The following is a 25,362-nucleotide window of genomic DNA, read 5'->3' as shown; positions in this document are numbered from 1 at the left end:
TTGAGAGTTTTGGTAGCGGATGTGGTCTCGTGCGCCCTGTTCTTGAATGGTTGTATTGTCTGGTTCTGCCTTTCCTGTCTGTTCCCTCCTGGTCTTGGGTTTCTTTCCTCTTAAATGTTTGCTTCCTATGCACTAAGGTTGCTGAGGTCTGGGGAGTCTCTTATTTCCTCTTGTAATATTGCTTCCGTGCGCAAAGGTTGCTGAGGTCTGGGGAGGAGGAGGTTGGCTGGGGCAAATTGGAAGTGTGCACACGTAACCCCTCATCAATTTGGGACGCAGAGGCTGTGTCAATTTGGGACGCAGAGGCTGTGTCACATTTGGGACGCAGAGGCTGTGTCAATTTGGGACACAGAGGCTGTGTCAATTTGGGGACGCAGAGGCTGGTACGTTGTTCCGGGGTCCTTGTTGGTCCCGGTTTTATGGGGGGGAACTGTGACGACCCTCCCATACTTCTTTGTGGTATTCTCATTAGTCGGCACAGTGACCAGTTCGCCACGGCTCATAGAACGCGTCACTGCACACGCACTGAACATCTCTGGGGAGCTTTGTATACTCTCATCAGGAATCTCAACAACTGACGGCTTTATGGAAACAACTAGAGATGGAAACACGACAGGCCATACACGATCACCAGCCAAGTTATTCCCAAGAATAACGTCGATACCCTCAATAGGCAACGAAGGACGCACTCCCACAACAACCTCACCTTTTACCATTCCACAATCCAACATCAGTTTATGCAATGGAACTGAAAGAGTGTTCAAACCTATTCCCCTAATTAGAACACTATTCCCCGAATCAGTCTCAGCTGAAAAGGTTAACACCGACTCCAACACAAACGATTCGGAGGCACCTGTGTCTCTCAAGATCTTCACTGGCACTAATTCCTTACTCCCTAATATAGACACAAAACCTTCCGTAATGAAAGGTAAATAGCCTGGGTGAATATGGACTTTCACCTGCGCCTGGGCCTGAGACCATGTGTCATGAGTGTACTGATGTGGAACAGGCGCTGCTAAAGCCGTAGGCTTAGATTTAACGTAATCACGCGCGTACTGAATTTATCCTTTTCCCTGAGAACCGGACACTCGTTTTTCCAATGACCTGAACCTTGACAGTAATGACACTCTTGCCCAAAGTCAGCTTTACCATTGGAGTCAGGCTCAACCCTAGTTGAATTGAACTCTGCCCGTGAACCAAAGTATCTCGGTGAGCGAAGCCCAAATCTATCCGAACGCCCCCACTCATTCCCGAATACGGGGCTCTGCAAAGACACTTTTGTGAGTCAACACATACTCATCCGCCAAAACCGCAGCTTCAACGACATTCTTTACTTTTCGTTCGTTAATATACGTGGCAATACGATCAGGAGGGGGGTGGAGAATAAAATAAATCAGGAGACCTCAGAATAAAAGTACATCATGTGACACCTCCTCAGTTGTTGCCAGAATCTCCATTGACTCCTATCAAAAGGATACGTCATCATGAGGCCTCTCATAGTGACCCGAGTTACTGCCCTAAAGTTTGCCAGTTTGATGAACTAGTAGGTTAGCCTGATTGCTGTGTTAATCATTCTATTTCACTTCACATATCATGATATCTAAAGTGAAATAGAAAGGTGAATGCAGCCATCAGGTTGGAGCAGGGAACTCCTGTTGTATACGGGACACCACGCTGGAAGTATCACGCCCTGATCTGTTTCACCTGTGCTTGTCTCCACCCCCCTCCAGGTGTCGCCCATCTTCCCCACTTATCCCCTGGGTATTTATACCTGTTTTCTGTCTGTGCCAGTTTGTCTTGTTTGTTCAGCCTACCAGTGGTTTGTGTCTCAGTGCCTGCTTTTTCCAGTCTCTCTTTTCTTGCCCCCCTGGTTTTGACCCTTGCCTGTCCTGACTCCGAGCCCGCCTGCCTGACCACTCTGCCTGCCCCTGAGCCTGCCTGCTGTCCTGTAASTTTGCATCTACTCTGGATTACTGACCTCTGCCTGACCTGGGCCTGCCTTCCGTCCTGTACCTTTGCCCCACTACTCTGGATTATCAACCCCTGCCTGCCTTGACCTGTCGTTTGCCTGCCCCTGTTACAATAAATATTGTTACTTCTGCACAGTCTGCACTTGGGTCTTACCTGAAACCTGATAGGAAGGAATGACCACTGACATGTTTGTCGAAGTAACCCCATTACCACCAGACATAATGTCGATAGGCAGAGTATCTGTATCAACTGAAGATGAAAGGTGCACATTGTTATATTAGCAGAACAATGCTTCTGTGGTAATATGTAAAAAAAATGTTTTTTACTTAGACCTGTTACTACACTGAACAAAAATATGAACATAACATGCAACAAGATTCCACTGAGTTACAATTCATATAAGGAAATCTGTCAATTACAATAAATTAATTAGGCCCATATCTATATATTGTACATGACTTGGAATAAAGATATGCATCTGGACACTTATTTTTTTCACATAGGTGTGGATCAGAAAACCAGTCAGTATCTGGTGTGACCACCATTTGATTCATGCAGCACGACACATCTCATTCACATAGAGTTGATCAGGCTGTTGATTGTGGCCTGTGGAATTGTCCCACTCCTCTTCAATGGCTATGCTTAGTTGCTGGATATTAGCGGGAATTCGAACACGCTGTCGTGCACGGCGATCCAGAGCATCCCAAACATGCTCAATGGGTGACATGTCTGAGTATGCATTGTCTGTAATTTCTGCCTGCCCATACCATAACCCCACCGCCACCATGGGGCACTCTGACATCAGCGAACTGCTTGCCCACACAACGCTGTCTGACATCTGCCCGGTACAGTTGAAACCAGGATTAATCTGTGAAGAGCACACTTCTCCAGTGTGCCAATGGTCATCGAAGGTGAGCACTTGCCCACTGAAGCTGGTTACGATGAGAAACTGCAGTCAGGTCAAGAACCTGGGTGAGGACGACGAGCATGCAGATGAGCTTTCCTGAGACAAAATATGAGAAGAACGCAATTGCTGAATTTATGTAGATTTTCAAAACTAAGTGTTTCGATAACTTTCAAATGTACACTGAACAAAAATATTTACGCAACATGTATAAAGTGTTAGTCCCATGTTTCATGAGCTGAAATAAAAGAGCCCAGAAATGTTCCATACACACAAAAAKCTTATTTCTCCCCAAAAAATTGCATACATTTGTTTACATCCCTGTTAGTGAGCATTTTTCCTTGGCAAGATAATCCATCCACCAGACAGTGTGGCATATCAAGAAGATGATTAAACAGCATGATCATTGCACAGGTGCATCTTGTGCTGGGGGACAAATAAAGGCCACTCTAAAATGTGCCTTTTTGTCACACAACACAATGCCACAGATGTCTCAAGTTTTGAGGGAGTGTGCAAGCTGTGAGCTGTTGCCAGAGAATTGAATGTTCATTTCTTTACCATACCCGCCTCCAACATGATTTTAGAGAATTTTCTTCACTGATTAATTGGTTTCAGCTGTACCTGGCAGATGGCAGACAGTGTGTTTGGCGTCGTGTGGGCGAGCGGTTTGCTGTTGTCAACGTTGTGAACAGAGTGCCCCATGGTGATGGTGGGGTTATGGTATGGGCAGGCAGGCAGAAACTACGGACAACAAACACAGTTGCATTTTATTGATGGCAATTTGAATGAACAGAGATACCATGACGAGATCCTGAGGCCCGTTGTCGTGCTTTTCATCCGGCGCCATCACCTCATGTTTCATCATGATAATGCATAGCCCCATATCAAAAGGATTTGTACACAATTCCTGGAAGCTGAACATGTCAACGTTTTTCCATGGCCTGCACACTCAACAGACATGTCATCCATTGACCATGTTTGGGGTGCTTTGGATCGACGTTTAAGACAGCGTGTTCCAGTTCCCGCCATTATCCAGCAACTTCGCAAAACCATTGAAGATCCTTGTAGCTATGTGGACTAATATCGTCAATTTTTTTTGCCTTGGGGTAAGTTGAGCCAATGGTTGAGCTAATGGTATGTTGAGCAAATTGGAGTATTTTMTTGCCAGGCGTAATACAAGGCATTATTGCCAGGATATAAGGTAACAACAGGGCCTGGCCTATGTTAAATATGTTTAACAAAGTACAAAGTGTTTGTTAGGTGTTACATCTGGGTTTAAAGATGTATCATTTATTTATAAAGCCATTTTTACATCAGCAGATGTCACAAAGTGCTTATACAGAAACCCAGCCTAAAACGCCAAAGAGCAAGCAATGCAGATGTAGAAGCACGGTGRCTAGGAAAAACTCCCTAGAAAGGCAGGAACTAAGGAAGAAACCTAGAGAGGAACCTAGCTCTGAGGGGTGGCCAGTCCTCTTCTGGCTGTGCCTGGTGGAGATTGTAAGAGTATATGCCCATTATTAATTTCAGATCGTTCTTCAAGATGATTAAGATGATTCAGAAAAAAATGTGTCATTGTGTTTGGGAAATAAATATATATACGTTTTTTTAAAAGGAAGTGGTAATATTTCATTCAGTACAGAAATTTGTAGGTAGTGCTAAGAGACCACTTTTCTGGATGCTATGTTTTCAAAACTGTAATGTTGAAATTAATTCTGATTATTTCCAGAGATACACAACATCCTGAAATATATACTGAACAAAAATACGAACGCAACATGCAACAATTTCAGCACCCTCTGCCCCCGACGGGGGTGCTGAAGAAGCCGGATGAAGAAGCCRGATGTGGAGGTCCTGGGCTGGCGTGGTTACACGTGGTCTGTGATTGTGAGGCTGGTTGCATGTMCTGCCAAATTCTCTAAAACGACGTTGGAGGCAGCTTATGGTAGAGAAATGAACATAAAATTCTCTGGCAACAGCTCTGGTGGACATCCCTGCAGTCAGCATGTCAATTGTACGATCCTTCAAAACTTAAGACGTGTTGTGTGACAAAATGGCACATTTTAGAGTGGCCTTTTAGTGTCCCCAGCACAAGATGCATCTGTGTAATGATCACGCTGTTTAATCAGCTTCTTGATATGCCACACCTTTTAGGTGGATGGATTATCTTGGCAAAGGAGAAATGCTCAACAACAGGGATGTAAACAAATTTGTGYGCAAAATTACAGAGAAATATGCTTTTTGTGATTTCTGTTAATCTTTTATTTTAGCTCATGAAACATGGGACCAACACTTTACATGTTGCGTTCATATTTTTGTTCAGTATATGTAGATATCTTTGTTAGAAAGAAAACTATTCTTCTCTTGACGGAATTATGCTGAATGTAATGTCTCAATTTACTCCACTCCCCTACAGGTTAACTTTTGAATTCCCCCAACTGTACATTAGGACTACAAAAGAAGAAAGCCTGGCAATGTAATGCGTATAAAGCATTACATTTGTTATGCTATTTGAGAAAATGCAACAACATCAGTAACATCTCTTGCTGGGTATAGATAGTCTATCCTGTTACAAAATCATTCCAAAAAGTACATCTATGTGAAACTAGTTGTGTTAATAACGTAGCTAATCCACATCTCCATTTTGCACTTGTCCTTCGATATGTGCAAACATCTCATTAAGATATTGAGATTATTAAAACAAAGGGGTTATTCATAACACCTGGGCTGTGTTCATTAGGCSCCAACTGAAAGAAAATGGACTGAAACAAGGAGGAACTTTCTGGACTTGTCCAATAAGAAACACTTCTTTTTGTGTCCCCGTTGCAAAACATTTTTGCTCCTGGTGTGCCCTAATGAATAAGACCTGTTGTGTTCAATTACAAAGAAAATCTGTTGCGTGCTGTAATGATCACAACCCTTGACTGCCATGGTCAATTTGCCATTTGCATTTCTGTACCCAATTCTGAATGAGAAGCATCCATTTACTCTCCTGTATGGATTGTGGATTATCCCGTAAACATTCTGAAGGTGATATGCATAAGTCAAATTAACTTTACATTTGAGAAACAATTTTMATTAAAAACATTTTTTATGATGTTTTATTGTCACATGCACCAGAATGATGATGATAGTATGATGATAGTCATAATATAACCGCCACCATAAATGTATGTACTAACTCATGTGTCCTCCACATTATTCACGTCCTTTATAACAAATGATTATTTACACTGACTTGCCAAAGCTTAGCATTAGACCGTTGTTCCTCCCTCTAAGTGCTTTCAATACAAATGTATACATTTCTACTGTGCCAATTATGGCCAGATAGTTCTATTGTTAATACCWCAAAATGAAAAAAGAATGCTTCATACTTTTTCTGGTTGCGAAAGCATACCCGATACTTACTGCGACTTCTTATTTAAGTATAGTTGGATATTTGGTGGACCGTTTTGTTTACACAGTACACAAATTACATCATCTAAATGAATGACTAGAACTGAAAATGCCCAAACTTAACATTGATCTAAACTGTACATCTCTCGTACCTGCTCTCTTCCCATTTACAATCCGCCAAGTCATTTGAGTCTGAGTAAAAAATAAAATAAAATAAAAAATGAAATATTCTATGGTATCCAGGATGCCAATTTCCATTGTCAGTAGTAACGATCTCATTCGGAAAAATGTTACATTTCTGCAACCCGTTCTTAACCTCCTCGGATGATCGTTCTTTGGCTGCTATGGGGCATAAGGTCCCAGAACTCGTGACAGAGGCACTGGCAGAAGCCGTAGACCATGATCATGACGAGGCTTGCCGGGACCAGGCTTACCAGAAGGACCCCCAGGGTGGTCTTCTGCATGATGAGCAGGTAGACCCCCATGGGCAAGGAGCTGAAGTAGAGGAGCCCCAACACCCACACCAGCGCCCGGGCAGCGCAGTTCCACACCGCCCACCCCTGGTTGATTGAGGCCATGGAGTCCAGACTGGAGGAGTGGTAATCCCTACCCTGGATGGTGGCCACTCCAGGGGGGTGGGAGTGAAGTTGGTAGGGGTGGTGGTCCTGAGGGGATGGAGGCGGTTCCATGATGGTGATGACCATGTAGTTGGGTGAACCGCGGATGGAGGAGTAGGTGTGGGTGGTGGTGGTGGTGGTAGTGGTAGTGGAGGAGGATGGGGAGCCGCTGGGAGGGTTGCCCATGAGCGAGCTTAGGTGCCTGGGGCTGAGCAGTAGCTCGGTGGGGCCCTCATTGTGGTAGTGCAAGTTCCTCTGGTTCCGGGTCTGGAGGGCCAGCGCTGCCACCAAGTTGCAGTCATCTGGCAGGTTGCCCACCGCCTCGCCCGGGAAACTAGTGACGAACCGGCAAAACGGGCACACCACAGCATTGGGTGGCGACTCGCCTAGGTCTAAGATCTTGGCCAGGCACTTGGCACACAGGCGGTGACAGCACTCGAGGACCTTAGGGCGCCGGCTGCCCAGGCTATACGGGCAGTAGCAGATCATGCACTCCAGCTCCTCCGTGCTGAAGCCCTCCACTATCCCCCCTTCCTCCATGTTCCATAACTTCCCCATCATCCTCTTTCTTTCTTTCTTTCTTTCTCAACTCTGTCTGTCTCAGCTCTCCACAGGATCAACGGAGGAAGATGACAGTCCAAAGCTTTTGGTGAAATTCAGCGTTGGAAGACATGGCGAGAGGCAGCAGCAGCCTTCTATTGGAGACGAGCAGTAGCAACGCTCCGCTCCGAAGGAGGTTTCAGGGTCATCCTGGTTGTCTGTGCAGCTCCTGTGGTGTGTGTATGTGTGGGTGTGGGTGTGTGTATGGGAAGCCTAGCGTGTTCTAGCCTCCGGGGTACGCGCCTCGGCGCAGTTTGGGGTAGGCCTAACTACGCGTCATGCAGGGCCAAAAGCCTTTCATGCACCACAGAGAGAGAAAGAGAGCGAGAGAGAGATGGAGGGGAGAGGCCATCATTGAAGAAAAAAAAGATTTGTGTTAACACAGCATTAGAACAGAAAAAACAGGGGCAATGAACAACAAAGCAGGGCCTGTACAAACCAGGACTGGAATTTTCGAGCCCAGCCTTTTGTTGCCAGTTTAAATTCTGTCCAATTAGTGGTGGGTTCCCTTTTGTTTTCTGGTACTCTGTCTGTTAATGGTGTCTGTGTGTGTCTGTGTGTGTGTGTATGTGTGTGTGTGTGTGTGTCATGAAGAATCTTCCAAAGAGTTTTCGGTCTGAAGGAGATGACAGGATGTACTGATCAACTCAATGTTGATGATCATTTTTCTTGAAGTGAAGATAACATGGAGGAGGTGAAGATTTAAGGGCCAGTAAAGACTTCTGTGATTGGGAGGGAAAATGGAGCATGTCATTGTTGGGGATAGTGATTTGGCAGTAGACTGTGCTCTTGTGCTCTCTTTGAAAGAACTTCTAAGCCTAATCACAATGATGTTGGTCTGGATGCTGAAAGGGGAAACTTGCTGAATRATAAGAGAAAAGATAGTCAAAGATTTTCTTTTAGGTTATTTACAGAAAAATAAGTCCTGGATGCTTTTCTAGCAGTAGACAACAAGAAATCCACAGGGGCCGACCAATTGGATCCCAGTATGCTTAAGTGTGCAGCACCTAGCATTGTTGGCTCAATAACCCACATTTTTTTATCTAACATTGTTATCAGGAAATATTCCAAAAGTATGGAAATCAGCTCTTGTGCTGCCGCTCCATAAGGGCAGGGATAGTAGTGATCTTAGTAAGTATTGCCCCCTTTCAAGTTTTTTTTGTCTATCTCAGATTTTTGAATCCTTGGTAAATGTACAACTTTTTTATCTGAGAAATGCATTTTGAATGTAAACCCATCAGGGTTTAGACCTGGGAATAATACTATTACAGCAACCACTTTAGTTGTTAATGATCTTGTCAATGCTTTAGGTTTGTGTACCTGTCAAAAGCTTTTGATACTGTTGATCATGCTATTGTATTGGGTGTTGCTATGTCACCCGTAGCTCACGCTCCAGCAGGTATGTCTTACTGGTCATCCCCAAAGCCAACACCTCTTGGCCGCCTTTCCTTCCAGTTCTCTGCTGCCAATGACTGGAACGAATTGCAAAAATCACTGATGTTGGAGACTTATATCTCCCTCACTAACTTCAAGCATCAGCTGTCAGAGCAGCTTACAGATCGCTCCAGCTGCACACAGCCCGTCTGTAAATAGCCCATCCAACCAACWACCTACCTCATCCCCATATTTGTTTTTTTGTTTTTTTCTGCTCTTTTGCACACCAGTATTTCTACTTGCACATCCTCATCTGCACATCTATCACTCCAGCGTCAATTGCTAAATTGTAATTACTTCGCCACTATGGCCTATTGATTACTATGGCCTATTGATTACGTTTGTTTATCCCATGTGTAACTCTGTTGTTTTTGTCGCACTGCTTTGCTTTATCTTGGCCAGGTCGCAGTTGTAAATGAGAACTTGTTCTCAACTGGCCGGTTTAACCTGGTTAAATAAAGGTGAAATAAATAAATACATTATATATTTTTTAAATAAGTTGTCCTCGATAGGCGCGAGCTCTGATGCCTGTTCATGGTTATCTTAGTGACAGGACTCAGGCCATAGTGATTGATGGGGTTAAGTCCGCATTTCTTGAAGTACATAAAGGTGTTCTGCAGGGGTCGATACTCGGACATGTTCTTTTCAATATTTATAAATATCAGGTTTCAGGTAAGACCCAAGTGCAGACTGTTGAAGTAACAATGTGTATTGCAACAACAGGGGCAGGCAAACGACAGGTCAAGGCAGGCAGGGGTCGATAATCCAGAGTAGTGGGGCCAAGGTACAGGACAGCAGGCAGACCCAGAGTCAGGTCAGGTCAGGCAGAGGTCGGTAATTCAGAGTAGGGGCAAAGGCACAGGACGGCAGGCAGGCTCAGGGTCAAGACAGACAAGGGTTAAAACCAAGAGGACGAGAAAAAGAGAGACTGGGGAAAAGCAGGAGCTGAGACAAAACGCTGGTTGACTTGAACAAACAAGACGAACTGGCTACAGACAAACAGAGAACACAGGTATAAGTACCCAGGGGATAATGGGGAAGATGGGCGACACCTGGAGGGGGGTGGGGACAAGCACAAGGACAGGTGAAACAGATCGGCGTGTGACAGTTCACCCACCTCTAGGGACGCCACCTGGCGTCCTTCCTGGACGCATACCCCATTGAGTGGGGTGTCGGCATCAGAATTCAGAGATGAGGCCTAGGTCCAGGATGTCCCTAGCGGAGACCCAGCACCTCTCCTGTGGGCCATAACCCTCCCAGTCAACCAGGGAGGAAACAGGAGACAAAGGGCTGTGAGACATGGGTTTAGATCTAGACACATGAAAAGGTAGGAAGTATAGAGAGGGTATGGGGCAACAGAGGACAAATAGGAGAAGGGCTATTGATTTTGGAGCAGGGGAGAGAGGTCTCGGCTTCCGGGGATGTAGCCGCGGGGCTTTAGCGACGTGCCAGCGCATCCGGCTTAACCTCCTTGGGTACCGGTCGGTGTTGTGGAAGCGAAGTGGCCTGTGCCTTACTGAACCCCTCCCGGAGGTCCTGGTACTTCGCGGGCATGGCGGAGAGGTTCGGGGCAGGAAGACGTCCCAGGGCAGGCAGGAAGACGTCCCAGGGCAGGCAGAGCTGATTTCAGGCTATGGGCGTGGCAGAATGGGCTCCAGCCCACGATGGCACCAGTAGACCAGTCAATCGAGGGATTGTGTCACTGGAACCAAGAGAATCCCAATATCACAGGAACCTGCAGAGACTCAATTAGCAGGAATTGGATCATCTCGCTGTGGTTCCCCGATACTCGTAGGTTGATGGGGGTGGTATGGTGGGTGACCTGGCCTATAGAGTGCCCGTCAAGCGCTCTAACATCCATGGGAATAGAGAGGGGTTGAGTGGGGATGCCCAGCTCGGACGCCAGGGTAATGTCCCTAAGACTCATATCGGCCCCCGAGTCGATGAGTATCTGGAGAGACTTGGACTGGTCGCCCCACAGCAGGGTGGCATGGAAAGGGGGGCGGGTAGGGGGAGAAGCAACATTATCCTTAAGACCCATCAGCGTACTCATTCCTACCAATGAGCTAGGTCTCTTGAAGGGACAGGTAGACACATAATGACCGGCAGTACCACAATACTGACAACTCTGGGTGTTTAGTCTGCGTACGCATTCGGCTGGAGATAGCCTAGCCCTGCCGAGCTGCATCGGCTCCGGAAGGGGCAAATCGGCAGTCTTCGGAGGCTCTTGGAGGAACTCGGGTAAGCTCGGATCCTCTCGGGGACGAAGACGTTGGGGACTTCTGCAGTTCATCAGATGCAAGGTGGGATCCTTGAATGAGCGATTGGGACCGCAATTGGCCATCTTCTTCCTCCTACGTTCCCGTAGCCGACCATCGATTCGGATGGTTAAAACGATGAGTGAGTCGAGATCCGTTGGTAGTTCCGGGCTGCAAGCTCGTCCTTTACTTCCTCCAATAATCCGTGCAGGAACGTGTCGAACAGCGCTTCCAGGTACCAGGCACCCTCCGCTGCTAGCGTGCGTAAATCCACCACAGTCTGCCACACTGAGGGAGTCCTGCCAAAGCTGGAGTAACTTCCAGGTAGCCTTTCTGCCGGACACCGGAGCCTCAAACCTTTCTCACCTCCGCCACGAATACCTCCAGACTGAGGCAGACGGCGGTTTTTGCTCCCACACCGCCKTGGCCCAGGCAAGTGCCCTCCCAGACATCAGCGCAATAATGTACACATTTAACATTTACATTTAAGTCATTTAGCAGACGCTCTTATCCAGAGCGACTTACAAATTGGAAAGTTCATACATATTCATCCTGGTCCCCCCGTGGGAATTGAACCCTGGTCCCCCCGTGGGGAATGAACCCACAACCCTGGCGTTGCAAGCGCCATGCTCTACCAACTGAGCCACACGTACACTATCTTCAAGCGGTCCGAGGGGAACGAAGAAGGCTGCAGCTCGAAAACGAGGGAGCATGAGGGAGAGAAAAGCCCGGCAAATTCTGGAATCTTCATCGTAGCGCTCTGGGGGAGGTAAGCCTAGTAGGCAACCCACAAAGTTGCTCCAGCAAAGCTTCTAATGCTAGGTCGGGACGTTCGGCCATGTCCTTGAACCCTTCCATCAGACCACGAGGCAACTGCTAGTGTCTACCAATGAGGGCTCCTTGGGAGGAGATGGCATTGCGGAGCTGGTCCAAGTCTGCTGGGTTAGTCATGGCCAGTTCSTACTATCAGGTTTCAGGTAAGACCCAAGTGGTGACTGTGTTGAAATAACAATGTTTATTGCAACAACAGAGGCAGGCAAATGACAGGCCAAGGCAGGCAGGGGTCAATAATCCAGAGTAGTGGGGCCAAGGTACAGGACATCAGGCAGGCCCAGGGTCAGGTCAGGCAGAGGTCGGTAATCCAGAGTAGAGGCAAAGGCACAGGACGGCAGGCAGGCTCAGAGTCAGGACAGGCAAGGGTCAAAACCAAGAGGACGAGAAAAAGAGAGACTGGGGAAAAGCAGGAGCTGAGACAAAACGCTGGTTGACTTGAACAAACAAGACGAACTGGCAATAGACAGAGAACACAGGTATAAGTACCCAGGGGATAATGGGGAAGATGGGCGACACCTGGAGGGGGTGGAGACAAGCACAAGGACAGGTGAAACAGATCAAAGTGTGACAATATAAATGCTATTGGTTAATCTGTTCAAATGTTAACATTTCATCTATATGCGGATGATACTATTATGCACGCAATTGCCCCCACCGCTGACCCTGGCTGTGACAAGGCTACATTCCGATTTTGCAGTTGTGCCGGAAGCCCTTATTGATGTAAAACTCATACAAAATACATGTTGTTTTCAAGTTCTCGTAAGATTGTCTCAGGTGGATTACATCTTAACTTATTGGATGGTTCTTGCATAAAAATGCCTAGGTATTTGGATTGACAATGATTTTTTGTTTAAAAAACTTATGACTGAGCTTTTACTTTTCACGAAAACATATCTTGTCTCTCTCTAGTCAGCAGGAAGCAAATTGTGCAGTCAACCTTTCTACCTGTTCTTGATTATGGTGATACTATTTGTCAAAGTGCAGCTGTCTCTACTCTTAAACCCTTGGATGCCGTTTTTCATTGCACCTTTTGTTTTATCACAGGAGACAGTTTTATTACTCATCACTGTGTTCTTTATCAAAAGATTGGCTGGACCTCTTTGAAGTCAAGTAGATCACATCATGTCAAGTAAATCCTGCTCCGCAATCTCCCGACTTACTGACTACACTGTTAAGATTTTAAATGAAAAGTTATCAAATCCGTAAATCAGCCTGTAATGTCCTTGCACCTTTAATTAACAGTGGAATGATCTACAATACACTTTAAAATTGGAGGAAGTTGTGCCTCTAAGCGATTTCAGACGGTTGTTAGGGGACCTTTTTACTGGAGAATTGTCTGTTTTTATGATTGTGTTTTGCTTTTTGTGTCTTGCTGTGCACAATAATGTGTATTTTAATGTGTATATGAATGTGTAGTTGAATGTGTTTGTTGTATTTTGATGTTGTATTGTGGTGCCATACAGGGCTCATTTGGAAAAGAGACCTTTGTCTCAGCATTTACTCACTGTCAAAAAAAAGGTGAAATAAAATGTAAAAAATACAAATCAAATCAAATTGTATATGTCATATGCGCCGAATACAACAGGTGTAGTTAGACCTTACCGTGAAATGCTTACTTACAAGCCCTTAACCAACAATGCAGTTCAAGAAATAGAGTTAAGAAAATATTTAATAAATAAACTAAAGTAAAAATGTAATTAAAAGTAACACAACTTATTGTGGGAAGGTTGTGGAAGGCTACCCGAAACGTTTGACCCAAGTTAAACAATTTAAAGGCAATGCTACCAAATACTAATTGAGTGTACGTAAACTTCTGACCCACTGGGAATGTGATGAAAGAAATAAAAGCTGAAATAAATCATTCTCTCTACTATTATTCTGACATTTCACATTCTTAATAAAGTGGTGATCCTAACTGTCTAAATCAGTGAATTTTTACTTGGATCAAATGTCAGGAATTGGGAAAAACTGAGTTGAAATGTATTTGGCTAAGGTGTATAGTAAACTTCCATCTTCAACTGTATATAATTTACACATATATACACATTACCATTCAAAAGTTTGGGGCCACTTAGAAATGTCCTTGTTTTTGAAAGAAAGGCACAATTTTTTTGTCCTTTAATAACATCACATTGATCAGAAATACAGTGTCGATATTGGTTAATGTTGTAATGACTATTGTAGCTGGAAACGGCTGATTTTGTATGGAAGATTCTACATAAGTGGTAACGAGGCCCTTGTCAGACCATCCTCCGTGTTCCAATGGCACGTTGGGTTAGCTAATCCAAGTTTATCATTTTAAAAGGCTAATTGATCATTAGAAAACCCTTTTGCAATTATGTTAGCACAGCTGAAAACTGTTGTAAAACAACCTGTGACACTTGGTTAACACGCTGTGAACAGTACCAATAGCCCAGCCCCAGACAATTGGCACCGTTCACAGTGTTAGTCTCTGTGGCCACCTATTACTCAATATTTGCTGCAATGGTGTCTGAAATTAGATACTGTACATTACCATGAGCGGGACATAACCAGAGGTGCAGATGGAGGTGCAATCGTGTTTGTAAGAAGTTGAGAAACAGGACTCACTTTCCGAGTTCACCCCTCCCTTTYGGACCAAATTCACTGCATTATCCTCACTCTAGAAGTACATCCTTGTACTTCTACCTTCTTTCAAGCTCTTTCACTCATCCACCAACGCAAAATAGTGGTGATATGGGGCCACAAAATCTTGAACCGCTTTAAGAAATGATAGAAAACTATTTAGAAAATAAAAAAACATCATTCTCTGGAGTATTTTGTCACAAATAACGGCTGATCTTCTAAAAGACTTTCAAATACATTAAATACTGCCTATCTCTGCACACACACACACACACACACACACACAGTCAGTGGCATGATTTCTAATGTATTCCAAATCAAATCAAAGTTTATTTGTCACGTGCGCCGAATACAACAAGTGTAGTAGACCTTACAGTGAAATGCTTACTTACAGGCTCTAACCAATAGTGCGAAAAAAGGTATGCGTGTGTGTGTGTGTGTGTGTGTGTGGGTCTAGGGTTTCTGGGCTAATGTTGTTGATGTGAGCCATTACCAGCCTTTCAAAGCACTTCATGGCTACGGACGTGAGTGCTACGGGTCTGTAGTCATTTAGGCAGGTTGCCTTTGTGTTCTTGGGCACAGGGACTATGGTGGTCTGCTTGAAGCATGTTGGTATTACAGRCTCAATCAGGGACATGTTGAAAATGTCAGTGAAGACACCTGCCAGTTGGTCAGCACATGCCCGGAGCACACGTCCTGGTAATCCGTTTGGCCCAGCAGCCTTGTGTATGTTGACCTGTTTAAACGTCTTACTCACATCGGCTGCGGAGAGCGTGATTACACAGTCGTCCGGAACAGCTGATGCTCTCATGCATGCCTCAGTGTTGCTTTCCTCGAAGCGAGCATATAAGTGATTTAGCTTGTCTGGTAGGCTCGTGTCACTGGGCAGCTCGCGGCTGTGCTTCCCTTTGTAGTCTGTAATAGTTTGCAAGCCCTGCCACATCTGACGAGCGTCGGAGCCGGTGTAGTATGATTCAATCTTAGCCCTGTATTGACGCTTTGCCTSTTTGATGGTTCGTCGCAGGGCATAGCGGGATTTCTTGTAAGCTTCCGGGTTAGAGTCCCGCACCTTGAAAGCGGCAGCTCTACCCTTAGCCCAGTACGAATGTTACCTGTAATCCATGGCTTCTGGTTGGGGTATGTAYKTACAGTCACTGTGGGRACGAYRTCMTCAATGCACTTATTGATRAAGCCAGTGACTGATGTGGTGTATTCCTCAATGTCATCAGAAGAATCCCAGAACATGTTCCAGTCTGTGATAGCAAAACATTCCTGTAGTTTAGCATCTGCTTCATCTGACCATTTTTTTATAGACCGAGTCACTAGTGCTTCCTGCTTTAATTTTTGCTTGTAAGCAGGAATCAGGAGGATAGAGGTGTGGTCGGATTTACCAAATGGASGGCGAGGGAGAGCTTTGTACGCGTCTCTGTGTGTGGAGTACAGGTGATCTAGAATTTTTTTCCCTCTGGTTGCACATTTAACATGTTGATAGAGATTTGGTAGAACTGATTTAAGTTTCCCTGCATTAAAGTCTCCGGCCACTCGGAGCGCCGCCACTGGGTGAGTGGTTTCCTGTTTTCTTATTTCCTTATACAGCTGACTGAGTGCGGTCTTAGTGCCCGCATCTGATTGTGATGGTAAATAAACAGCCACAAAAAGTATAGCTGAGAACTCTCTAGGCAAGTAGTGTGGCCTGCAATTTATCACAATATACTCTGCTTCAGGCGAGCAAAATCTAGAGACTTCYTTAGATTTCRTGCACCAGCTGTTGTTTACAAATATGCACAGACYGCCCCCCCTYGTCTTACCAGAGTGTGCTTTTCTATCCTGCCGGTGCAGCGTGTATCCCGCTAGCTGAATATCCATGTCGTCATTCAGCCACGATTCCGTGAAACATAGGATATTATAGTTTTTGATGTCCCGTAGGTAGGATATTCGTGATCGTACCTCGTCTAGTTTATTGTCCAATGATTGCACGTTGGCGAGTAATATTGACGGTAACGGCAGCTTTCCTACTCGCCWTCTTGCAACCGGCGACAGGTRTACATAAACATTGTCAAATTTAAGCAGGTTTWAATGATGTACATAAATTGCTTAAAATAGGTCTGTTTGCTTAGGACTCACAACACTGTTAAGAACAAGAGTCATTTAACAACAAATCTACCCATTGTTCCTACTTAGACCCTACCAGCGCGTGCCTTGTGTAATGTTAGATTTTTAAAAAATTGGATAGGTATAAGCAATATGTCTRGGAAATGTGGAGCTAATACAATATTGCTTCTTCCTATCAAATAGTTTTCAATCTACAAGAAGTGCTGTGGAGTAGGGGCTAAGGTCTGATTTAGAATTGAACAAAATACAAGGATTGGGGCTTCAATACTGTAGTGAGAAAGCCATATAGTGCAACTTCAGTGTCACCCTGTGGTAAGTCTTCACACTGTCCAAGTAAAATATTAAATTACCCACCACAGTTTGACTAGTGGTCTCTTTTCCTGTACTTAATCTTTCATTTCATCAATAATRAATTGTGAATAATCTCTTCTTATCAAAACATACTCTTTTCAAATAGCGTATTAGATATTACCATCAGAACTGAGACACAGGGRTCTACCCGTAGAGATCCTATTAAATTACTATTATTCTAACTCCTAGTTCTCCAGGTCTACCTCGCAAGACCAAGAGAGCMTTTTATTTACCGGCATCAGTACCGATTTAAATCAAACGGGAATCTKGTGACTTTGTGTTTATTGTGTATAATGTATTGCAAAGCCTACAACCTAATTTTGGACAAAGTTACCCAGGAGGATTACTACTACAAAGGATTCCTTTTTCCAAGTCAAATCAAAGTTTATTTGTCACGTGCGCCGAATACAACAGTGAAATGCTTACTTACAGGCTCTAACCAATAGTGCAACAAAGGTACTTAGTTGAACAATAGGTAGGTAAAGAAATAAACAACAGTAAAAAGACAGGCTATATACAGTAGCGAGGCTATAAAAGTAGCGAGGGCTATAAAAGTAGCGAGGCATTTTACACAATGCAAATAGTCCGGGTAGCCATTTGATTACCTGTTCAGGAGTCTTATGGCTTGGGGGTAAAAACTGTCGAGAAGCCTTTTGGTCCTAAACATTTGTGGCCTGCTGGAGGTCATTTTGCAGGGCTCTGGCAGTGCTCCTCCTTGCACAAAGGCGGAGGTAGCGGTCCTGCTGCTGGGTTGTTGCCCTCCTACGGCCTCCTCCACGTCTCCTGATGTACTGGCCTGTCTCCTGGTAGCGCCTCCATGCTCTGGACACTACGCTGACAGACACAGCAAACCTTCTGCCACAGCTCGCATTGATGTGCCATCCTGGATGAGCTGCACTACCTGAGCCACTTGTGGGGTGTAGACTCCGTCTCATCCTACCACTAGAGTGAAAGCACCGCCAGCATTCAAAAGTGACCAAAACATCAGCCAGGAAGCATAGGAACTGAGAAGTGGTCTGTGGTCACCACCTGCAGAACCACTCCTTTATTGGGGGGTGTCTTGCTAATTGCCTATAATTTCCACCTTTGTCTATTCCATTTGCACAACAGCATGTGAAATTTATTGTCAATCAGTGTTGCTTCCAAAGGTGACAGTTTGATTTCACAGAAGTGTGGATTGACTTGGAGTTACATTGTGTTGTTTAAGTGTTCCTTTATTTTTTGAGCAGTGTATATATATTTATTTATATTATATTTGAGTGTATTCTATCTATCCATCATGTCCTTAATAAGTTAAGGAGGAAATGTTGCTTACTTTTGAGCAAAATCAAAGCTGTAATGCATCCTGATGTCTTTGCTTGCTGGTTCAGATAGGGCCCCCAGAGACAACTGCAGGTATTGACAGGTGTCTTGCAGTCAGCAACCATCTTCTGGTAGACAGACAGCTCACTCTGAACAAGCAGGAGATTCTGTTCTTGCTTCTTCAGCTTGGCTGAATTTCAAAACTTCTGTCAGATTGGCAGATCTGAAGACCTGATAGTTGTTCCTCTGGCACTGCCAGCACAGGTCTGTCCTGAGCGTAGTGCTTGAGATGTGGGGCAGCAATTTTCTCCACAAATTCCTGAAGGAAGACAGCCCGACTACACATACATCTGGAAAATACAGAAAAAATGTGAGATCAATAAAAGGAGTGGCAATCATGTTAGAGGTCAATTAAATATTAAAAACATGTTAATGCTTTACATACCAAGTGTTGTCATCGATTCCTTGTAGAGACGCCCCACTGCTGCTTTTGTCACATGGGATGGCAGCAGCTTTCCACTAAAGTGTTTTTTTCCTGGGTGGCATCCTGGTAATACTATTGCATTATCCTYTGCRTAGTTGTTGATGAAGTTCACCACTCGCTGCAAGTCCTCATGCTTCAGSTGTAACCTGTGCTTGGGCCAGCTCTCTTTTTGATGGGAGGCATTAGACCATTCTCCTTGTATGACTGGAGGAGAGTCAGGTGTGTTCTACTGATGCTGAAAGACAAATTCCAGATACACATATTTTAGCAGTATTATACAATAGATGTGAAATGGCATTCTGAGATAACATCACTACACACAGTTCATACACGTAATGTTAGCTAGCTAGCCAGCCATMTAATGTCAGCTAACATTAGCTAGCTAACAGCAAGTTTTAACTTGGGGTCTTTTGTTTAGACATGTAGCTAGCAAGCTAGCCAGCTAAACAATGAATTATAATCCCAATCCATAAATTACTAGCAATACAAAGCGATTGTCATAGCTGGCTAAAGTTAACCAAATAGGTTCAATATTAGCTAGTTAGCTAGACAACATTAGGCTATAACTAGCAAGGCGAAATGGCATTCCGAGAAAACATCGCTAACATTACACACTGTTAGTGTTTATACACGTAAATTAGTGTTAGCTAGCAAGCCAGCAATCTAGCCTCAGCTAACGGTAGCTAGCTAACAGCAAGCTTTAACCTGGGGTCTTTTGTTTAGACATGTAACGTTAACGTTAGCTGGCTAGCTAAACAATGAACTATAATTCCAATCCATAGACTACTAGCAACATATACTGATTGTCATAGCTAGCTCAAGTTAACCAAATAGGTTCAATGTTAGCAAGCAAGCCAGCCATCGGACGTCAGCTGGCTAGCTAACAGCAAGCTTTAACTCGCAATGAAAACAACTTTCGGACAAAATTCAAAACGTATAATAACTGAAACTGTAGCTAGACTCTTACCTGTATACAAAGATGAAAGCTTCACGGCAGACTGCAACCCCTTTCATTAAATAAGACGTCCTGTGTTGCTTCCGTTGCTTGGCCTGTTGTGTCAAGTCACTGGTCACACTGACCGTGTGCAATACCATGAGAATCATCACATCTTTCTCCCTCTCTGTCATGGATGCCATGGTTGCCCTTAGTTTGAAGATGCAATCCGGAGACATGTCTTCTATGCAACAGCCTTCTGTGTTCTCTTTTCGACTCCATATGCATTTACAATCAAACGCCAGAATTCTATTMATCTCCTTATCATACTCTGCTTCTACCAGACATTCCACTGATTTCAAAACTTAGTCAACTTCTTCYGTGACAGCAACACTGTTGATCACCGTTTCTTCCCCATCACTGTCATCAGAAGACTCTACAATGTCTTCTTCAATTAAAATGTTTTTACCTAAATCAGGGATTTCCTCATAGTCTGATTMATTTACAGAGTCAGAGAGAGTCAGCATGTCATGGTTGTCCTCTAGAAAGTAGTCCATCACAACTTTTTCCCACTGACCTTATTCGATAGCGCCTGATAAATTCGATGGAGACCCGTCATATTTGTCCGGGAGGGAAAAACGTTCATCGCTGACCTGGGCGGACTATTGGGGGATGGGCTGGAGTTCTGACTCGACTTGCGGTAGAGAATCCTCCACTTGTTGGAGGGGATGCCCCTCTGGGAATGCCGAGACGTTGAAGAACACGGAGGCTTTCATCCATAGCCATCCYCAGTTGTGCCAGCTGGTCGTGGTGTTGGCGAAGTAGGTGTCCCTGTTCGCTGACCATCTGGGAGATGTMCTAATGAACTGCTGCTTCCATTTGTTGAGGTAGTATTCTGTAACATCAATGCAGTGAGTCAGGAAGCAGGTGCAGTTAGTGAGTTTAATAATTTGAGGAAAAGATCATGATCATTAGAAAGCAAATTACGGACTCCTCTTTAAATCTGCGTATTCCTCCAGAAGTTCAGCTATCCTGAGTCTGCACAACTCTGCCAGGACCTAGGATCAAGAGAGACACTTAAGTGTTTTAGTACTATATCTCTTGACACAATGATGAAAATAATCATGGCCTCTAAACCTTCAAGCTGCATACTGGAATATTTGCATCATATTGGCAATTGCATTCAATATGCACTCACTCCAAATCAAATATCTTTATTTGCAAATCATGATACCGTAGCTATGACATACACAACATTTCACACAATTCGAATGTTATAGATATGCTATAATAATGGAGGAGAACAAATGTAAAAGCACTCAATGGTTTGTTTTCAACGACGGACCCATCATTTCCCCTACGTCATGCTTACCAGTACACCGCAGTGGTGGCAGCAAAGAGTGTCGTGGTCCTAAAAGGTTTATTCCAGTTGATCACGTTTGAACTGCGACAGTCCGCTATACAGCCTGCCCTTCCTCGTGCCCAGCCGCCGCCATCGTCCCACTGAGTGTCTAGCCCTGGCCAAACTCACCGCTGCAGCCTCCGGCCCCGCCACTATGGCAGCATCCTCGAATCCGTGTCGATTCTGACGTGGGAGAGGCTATATGGACACGCCTGGTGCCCAAAGGGATGACGTATGTCGCGCATCTGAGTCGAGTGCGGAGACTAATGTATTCGGTTTCAGTCAAGTCGTTCTGATAAACCCTTCCCATATAGTTTATGCTGGTTAGCTGACAACAACAACAGCATAGTGCTACTTAAAATAAAGTGATGTTCATTTCGATGGAAGTAACTGTATTAGTCACCATCTGGATTTGGTCACCATCTCTAATTTTTACCATCTGACTTGATTTTTATTTCCAGTGGGATAGTAGCCTACATGATACATAACTTCTAATACTGGTAGTGACCATCTGGAATGTCACCTAGGCCAAGATGTACTCAAAAGGAGTCAACGTTACTTCCTAAGGTCAAGGACCTTATATGTTGTTTTCAGAGGTAGACTGGATCTGGCAACCAAAACAGCCAAATACTCATCTCACGTTAATCGATTCTTAATTGCGATATGGTTCTAGAAACATAAAGCACTTTACTTTCAAATCATATCATAATAATTTCACAAATGCAAAATATCGACTTACTGTACACAGTAGCAGTGCGTGGGAACAATCACTTGGGAAGACAAACCAGAAATTACAAGCTACTGTATGTGTCATAATAATTGTGTTGTTGTTCGCTCTATAAATCCTGTTAGTACATATGCCTTGCCACCTTGATATGTAGGACTAAGGCAGAGACAATAAGAAGACCCAGTGGCAGAATAAATTCAACCACGCTTTGTTTCATCAAAAAAACAGGAGAGCAACATCTGTCTGGTGAAGTCCACAAAGCATTTTGTGTGTAACAAACAGTTTACATGACCTACAGCATGGTCAAGCAAGTTCATGTTTTCAACCATTTTCGGACTACTAAATAACTATTCATTGAGAACCACGGGGTTGCGCAAGTCACAAAGAAAACAGGACCTGCCTCACTATTCAGCATCATTTCAACTATACTTATGCTTAGTCTAATACAGTGACAACTAAAATATACCAAAAACAATTTAGTCCAATCAACATTAGCTAAATATGATTAGGCTGTCCATGGTCCTGATTTGTGTGTGTGTGTGGTGTGTGTGTGTGTGTGTGTGTGTTGTGTGTGTGTGTGTGTGTGTGTGTGTGTGTGTGTGTGTGTGTGTGTGTGTGTGTGTGGTGTGGTGTTGTGTGTGTGTGTGTGTGTGTGTGTTGTGTGTGTGTGCAAAATAGAAAAAAACATGCTGACTCACCCGAGAGCAACCAATGCCATTCTTCTCTCTTTCATGTTGCTGAAACAGTCTATGACTCAATACACACTTTTAGTTTTTGTTGTCCTAGGCTACCTGGCTAAAATGCTTGCCCGCTTTCATGAGCAAATATGATCTAGCTAGCTAGTTAACATTTGCTTACTAGCTACATCTAGCTACATATTGAACTTTCATCCTCTCAGGCAGGGGCAAAATCTCTAACTCCATCCATTGCAAATTTAGGAAAGGGACATTTTTAGCTAGCTATCTAGCCACTGGAAGACAACAACACAACGAGATGCAACAATTCACGTTTTTTTTTCACCAATTACCTTTGCTTTTGATGTGATGTGATTGGTGTGGAAGCCAAATCCTAACTGGCTTCCCTTGACACCATTTTTTGGTGCGCCAGAACCATTCACAGTTGAGCTCACTCAGTTATCTCAACGCTGATTGGCTATTATTTGTATTCTTTTTTATTATTAAGGGAGGCTCACTTGGATGCTTTCTCCGGTGAGATCAATTCACAAGAGGCTGAATCTAAGGAAAATGATTAAACACAGAGACAAAGATAAATTATTTGATATGTTTTTTCACTTTTTTTCTTAGTCAATTATTTTGGGGAAGCCATCCATGAATACACAGCTTTATCACAGTTGCAGCCGACAGTATTTTCCGTGACAACAGGTTTCTGGAGGCCTTCTTACATTACACACAGGTGTTCGGAGCATGCTAGATAGCTAATTGGCACAGGTGTGCCATATGTCTTCCGTCTGTCTCTTGTAAACATGCCTGTAACAATGGAGATATGGCCGTGTGGAAACACTAACCAACCCTAAAACCTATAAAGGTGTGTATCAATTTAACCTTATTTGTATTATTATTATTATTATTATTTCTCACTGATATGAAAGATAAGGTCCTATGCTTCCAAAAACTGTACCCCAAGCAATGCGTGTTATGATCAGATCGAGTGTCAGGGCTCTTAACAAAACTCCCCTGTACAGGAGATGCCTTTGTCCAATGACTCTTATGTGTAATGTAATGGAACTGTGATATAGTCTACACTGCTAAATGGGGAGAGTTTGCACCACAAATCTACAACACAACAACAGGGCTGTCATGTCTACTCCTGCACCCTCTCCGGCACTCAACGTTGGCGGTCTACTAAAACCGGTCCTGGCAAGCCATCTTAACGCACACCTGCGTCTCATCAGTCACACCTGCACTTCATTACTCCCTGATTACTTACCCTTTATTTAGCCCTCTTTTGTTTTCAGTTATCAGGAAGTATTGGTTATGTTTCCTTGTCTGATGGTTCTCTTGTTTTGTATCGCTCTGTGGTCCATTATTATTCAAATCAAATCAAATTTATTTATATAGCCTTCGTACATCAGCTGATATCTCAAAGTGCTGTACAGAAACCCAGCCTAAAACCCCAAACAGCAAGCATGCAGGTGTAGAAGCACGGTGGCTAGGAAAAACTCCCTAGAAAGGCCAAAACCTAGGAAGAACCTAGAGAGGAACCAGGCTATGAGGGGTGGCCAGTCCTCTTCTGGCTGTGCCGGGTGGAGATTATAACAGAACATGGCCAAGATGTTCAAATGTTCTAAATGACCAGCATGGTCAAATAATAATAATCAAGTAGTTGTCGAGGTGCAGCAAGTCAGCACCTCAGGAGTAAATGTCAGTTGGCTTTCATAGCCGATCATTAAGGTATCTCTACGCTCCTTGCGGTCTCTAGAATGTCTGATTTTTGCAATGTTACGTAGATGGAAAAAAGCTGTCCTTGAAACAGTCTTGATATGTTCGTCAAAAGAGAGATCAGGGTCCAGAGTTACGCCGAGGTCCTTCACAGTTTTATTTGAGACAACTTTACAACCATCAAGATTAATTGTCAGATTCAACAGAAGATCTCTTTGTTTCTTGGGACCTAGACAAGCATCTCTGTTTTGTCCGAGTTTAAAAGTAGAAAGTTTGCAGCCATCCACTTCCTTATGTCTGAAACACAGGCTTCTAGCGAGGGCAATTTTGGGGCTTCACATGTTTCATTGAAATGTACAGCTGTGTGTCATCCGCATAGCAGTGAAGTTAACATTATGTTTTCGAATGACATCCCCAAGAGGTAAAATATATAGTGAAAACAATAGTGTTCCTAAAACGGAACCTTGAGGAACACCGAAATGTACAGTTGATTTGTCAGAGGACAAACCATTCACAGAGACAAACTGATATCTTTCCGACAGATAAGATCTAAACCAGGACAGAACTTGTCCGTGTAGACCAAATTTGGGTTTCCAATCTCTCCAAAAGAATATGGTGATCTATGGTATCAAAGGCAGCACTAAGGTCTAGTAGCACGAGGACAGATGCAGAGCCTCGGTCTGACGCGATTAAAAGGTCATTTACCACCTTCACAAGTGCAGTCTCAGTGCTATGATGGGGTCTAAAACCAGACTGCAGCATTTCGTATACATTGTTGGTCTTCAGGAAGGCAGTGAGTTGCTGCGCTACAGCTTTTTTCAAAAATTTTTTGAGAGGAATGGAAGATTCGATATGAGCCGATAGTTTTTTATATTTTGGGTCAAGGTTTGGCTTTTTTCAAAAGAGGCTTATTACTGCCACTTTTAGTGAGTTTGGTACACATCCGGTGGATAGAGAGCCGTTTATTATGTTCAACATAGGAGGCCAAGCACATGAGCAGCTCTTTAAGTAGTTTAGTTGGAATAGGGTCAGC

General features: G+C 44.0%; 1 protein-coding gene and 1 long non-coding RNA gene across 2 annotated transcripts in view; one reads left to right on the top strand and one right to left on the bottom strand.

Moving 5' to 3' along the window:
• The window catches only part of LOC139023444 (uncharacterized), a 295,267-nt gene that overhangs the window by 130,526 nt on the left and 139,379 nt on the right, over positions 1-25,362 (top strand). The window lies entirely within an intron of this gene.
• Positions 4,484-7,673, bottom strand: rnf182 (ring finger protein 182). The gene has a single exon (XM_023977863.2). It carries the CDS (start codon positions 7,447-7,449, stop codon positions 6,583-6,585), a length of 867 nt encoding a protein of 288 aa, XP_023833631.1. The 5' UTR covers positions 7,450-7,673; the 3' UTR covers positions 4,484-6,582.

Source organism: Salvelinus sp. IW2-2015, linkage group LG32 (genome assembly GCF_002910315.2).
Source record: "Salvelinus sp. IW2-2015 linkage group LG32, ASM291031v2, whole genome shotgun sequence".
NCBI lineage: Eukaryota > Metazoa > Chordata > Actinopteri > Salmoniformes > Salmonidae > Salvelinus > Salvelinus sp. IW2-2015.
Note: the sequence above shows the minus strand (reverse complement) of the source record. Positions and strands in the feature narration are given on the sequence as shown.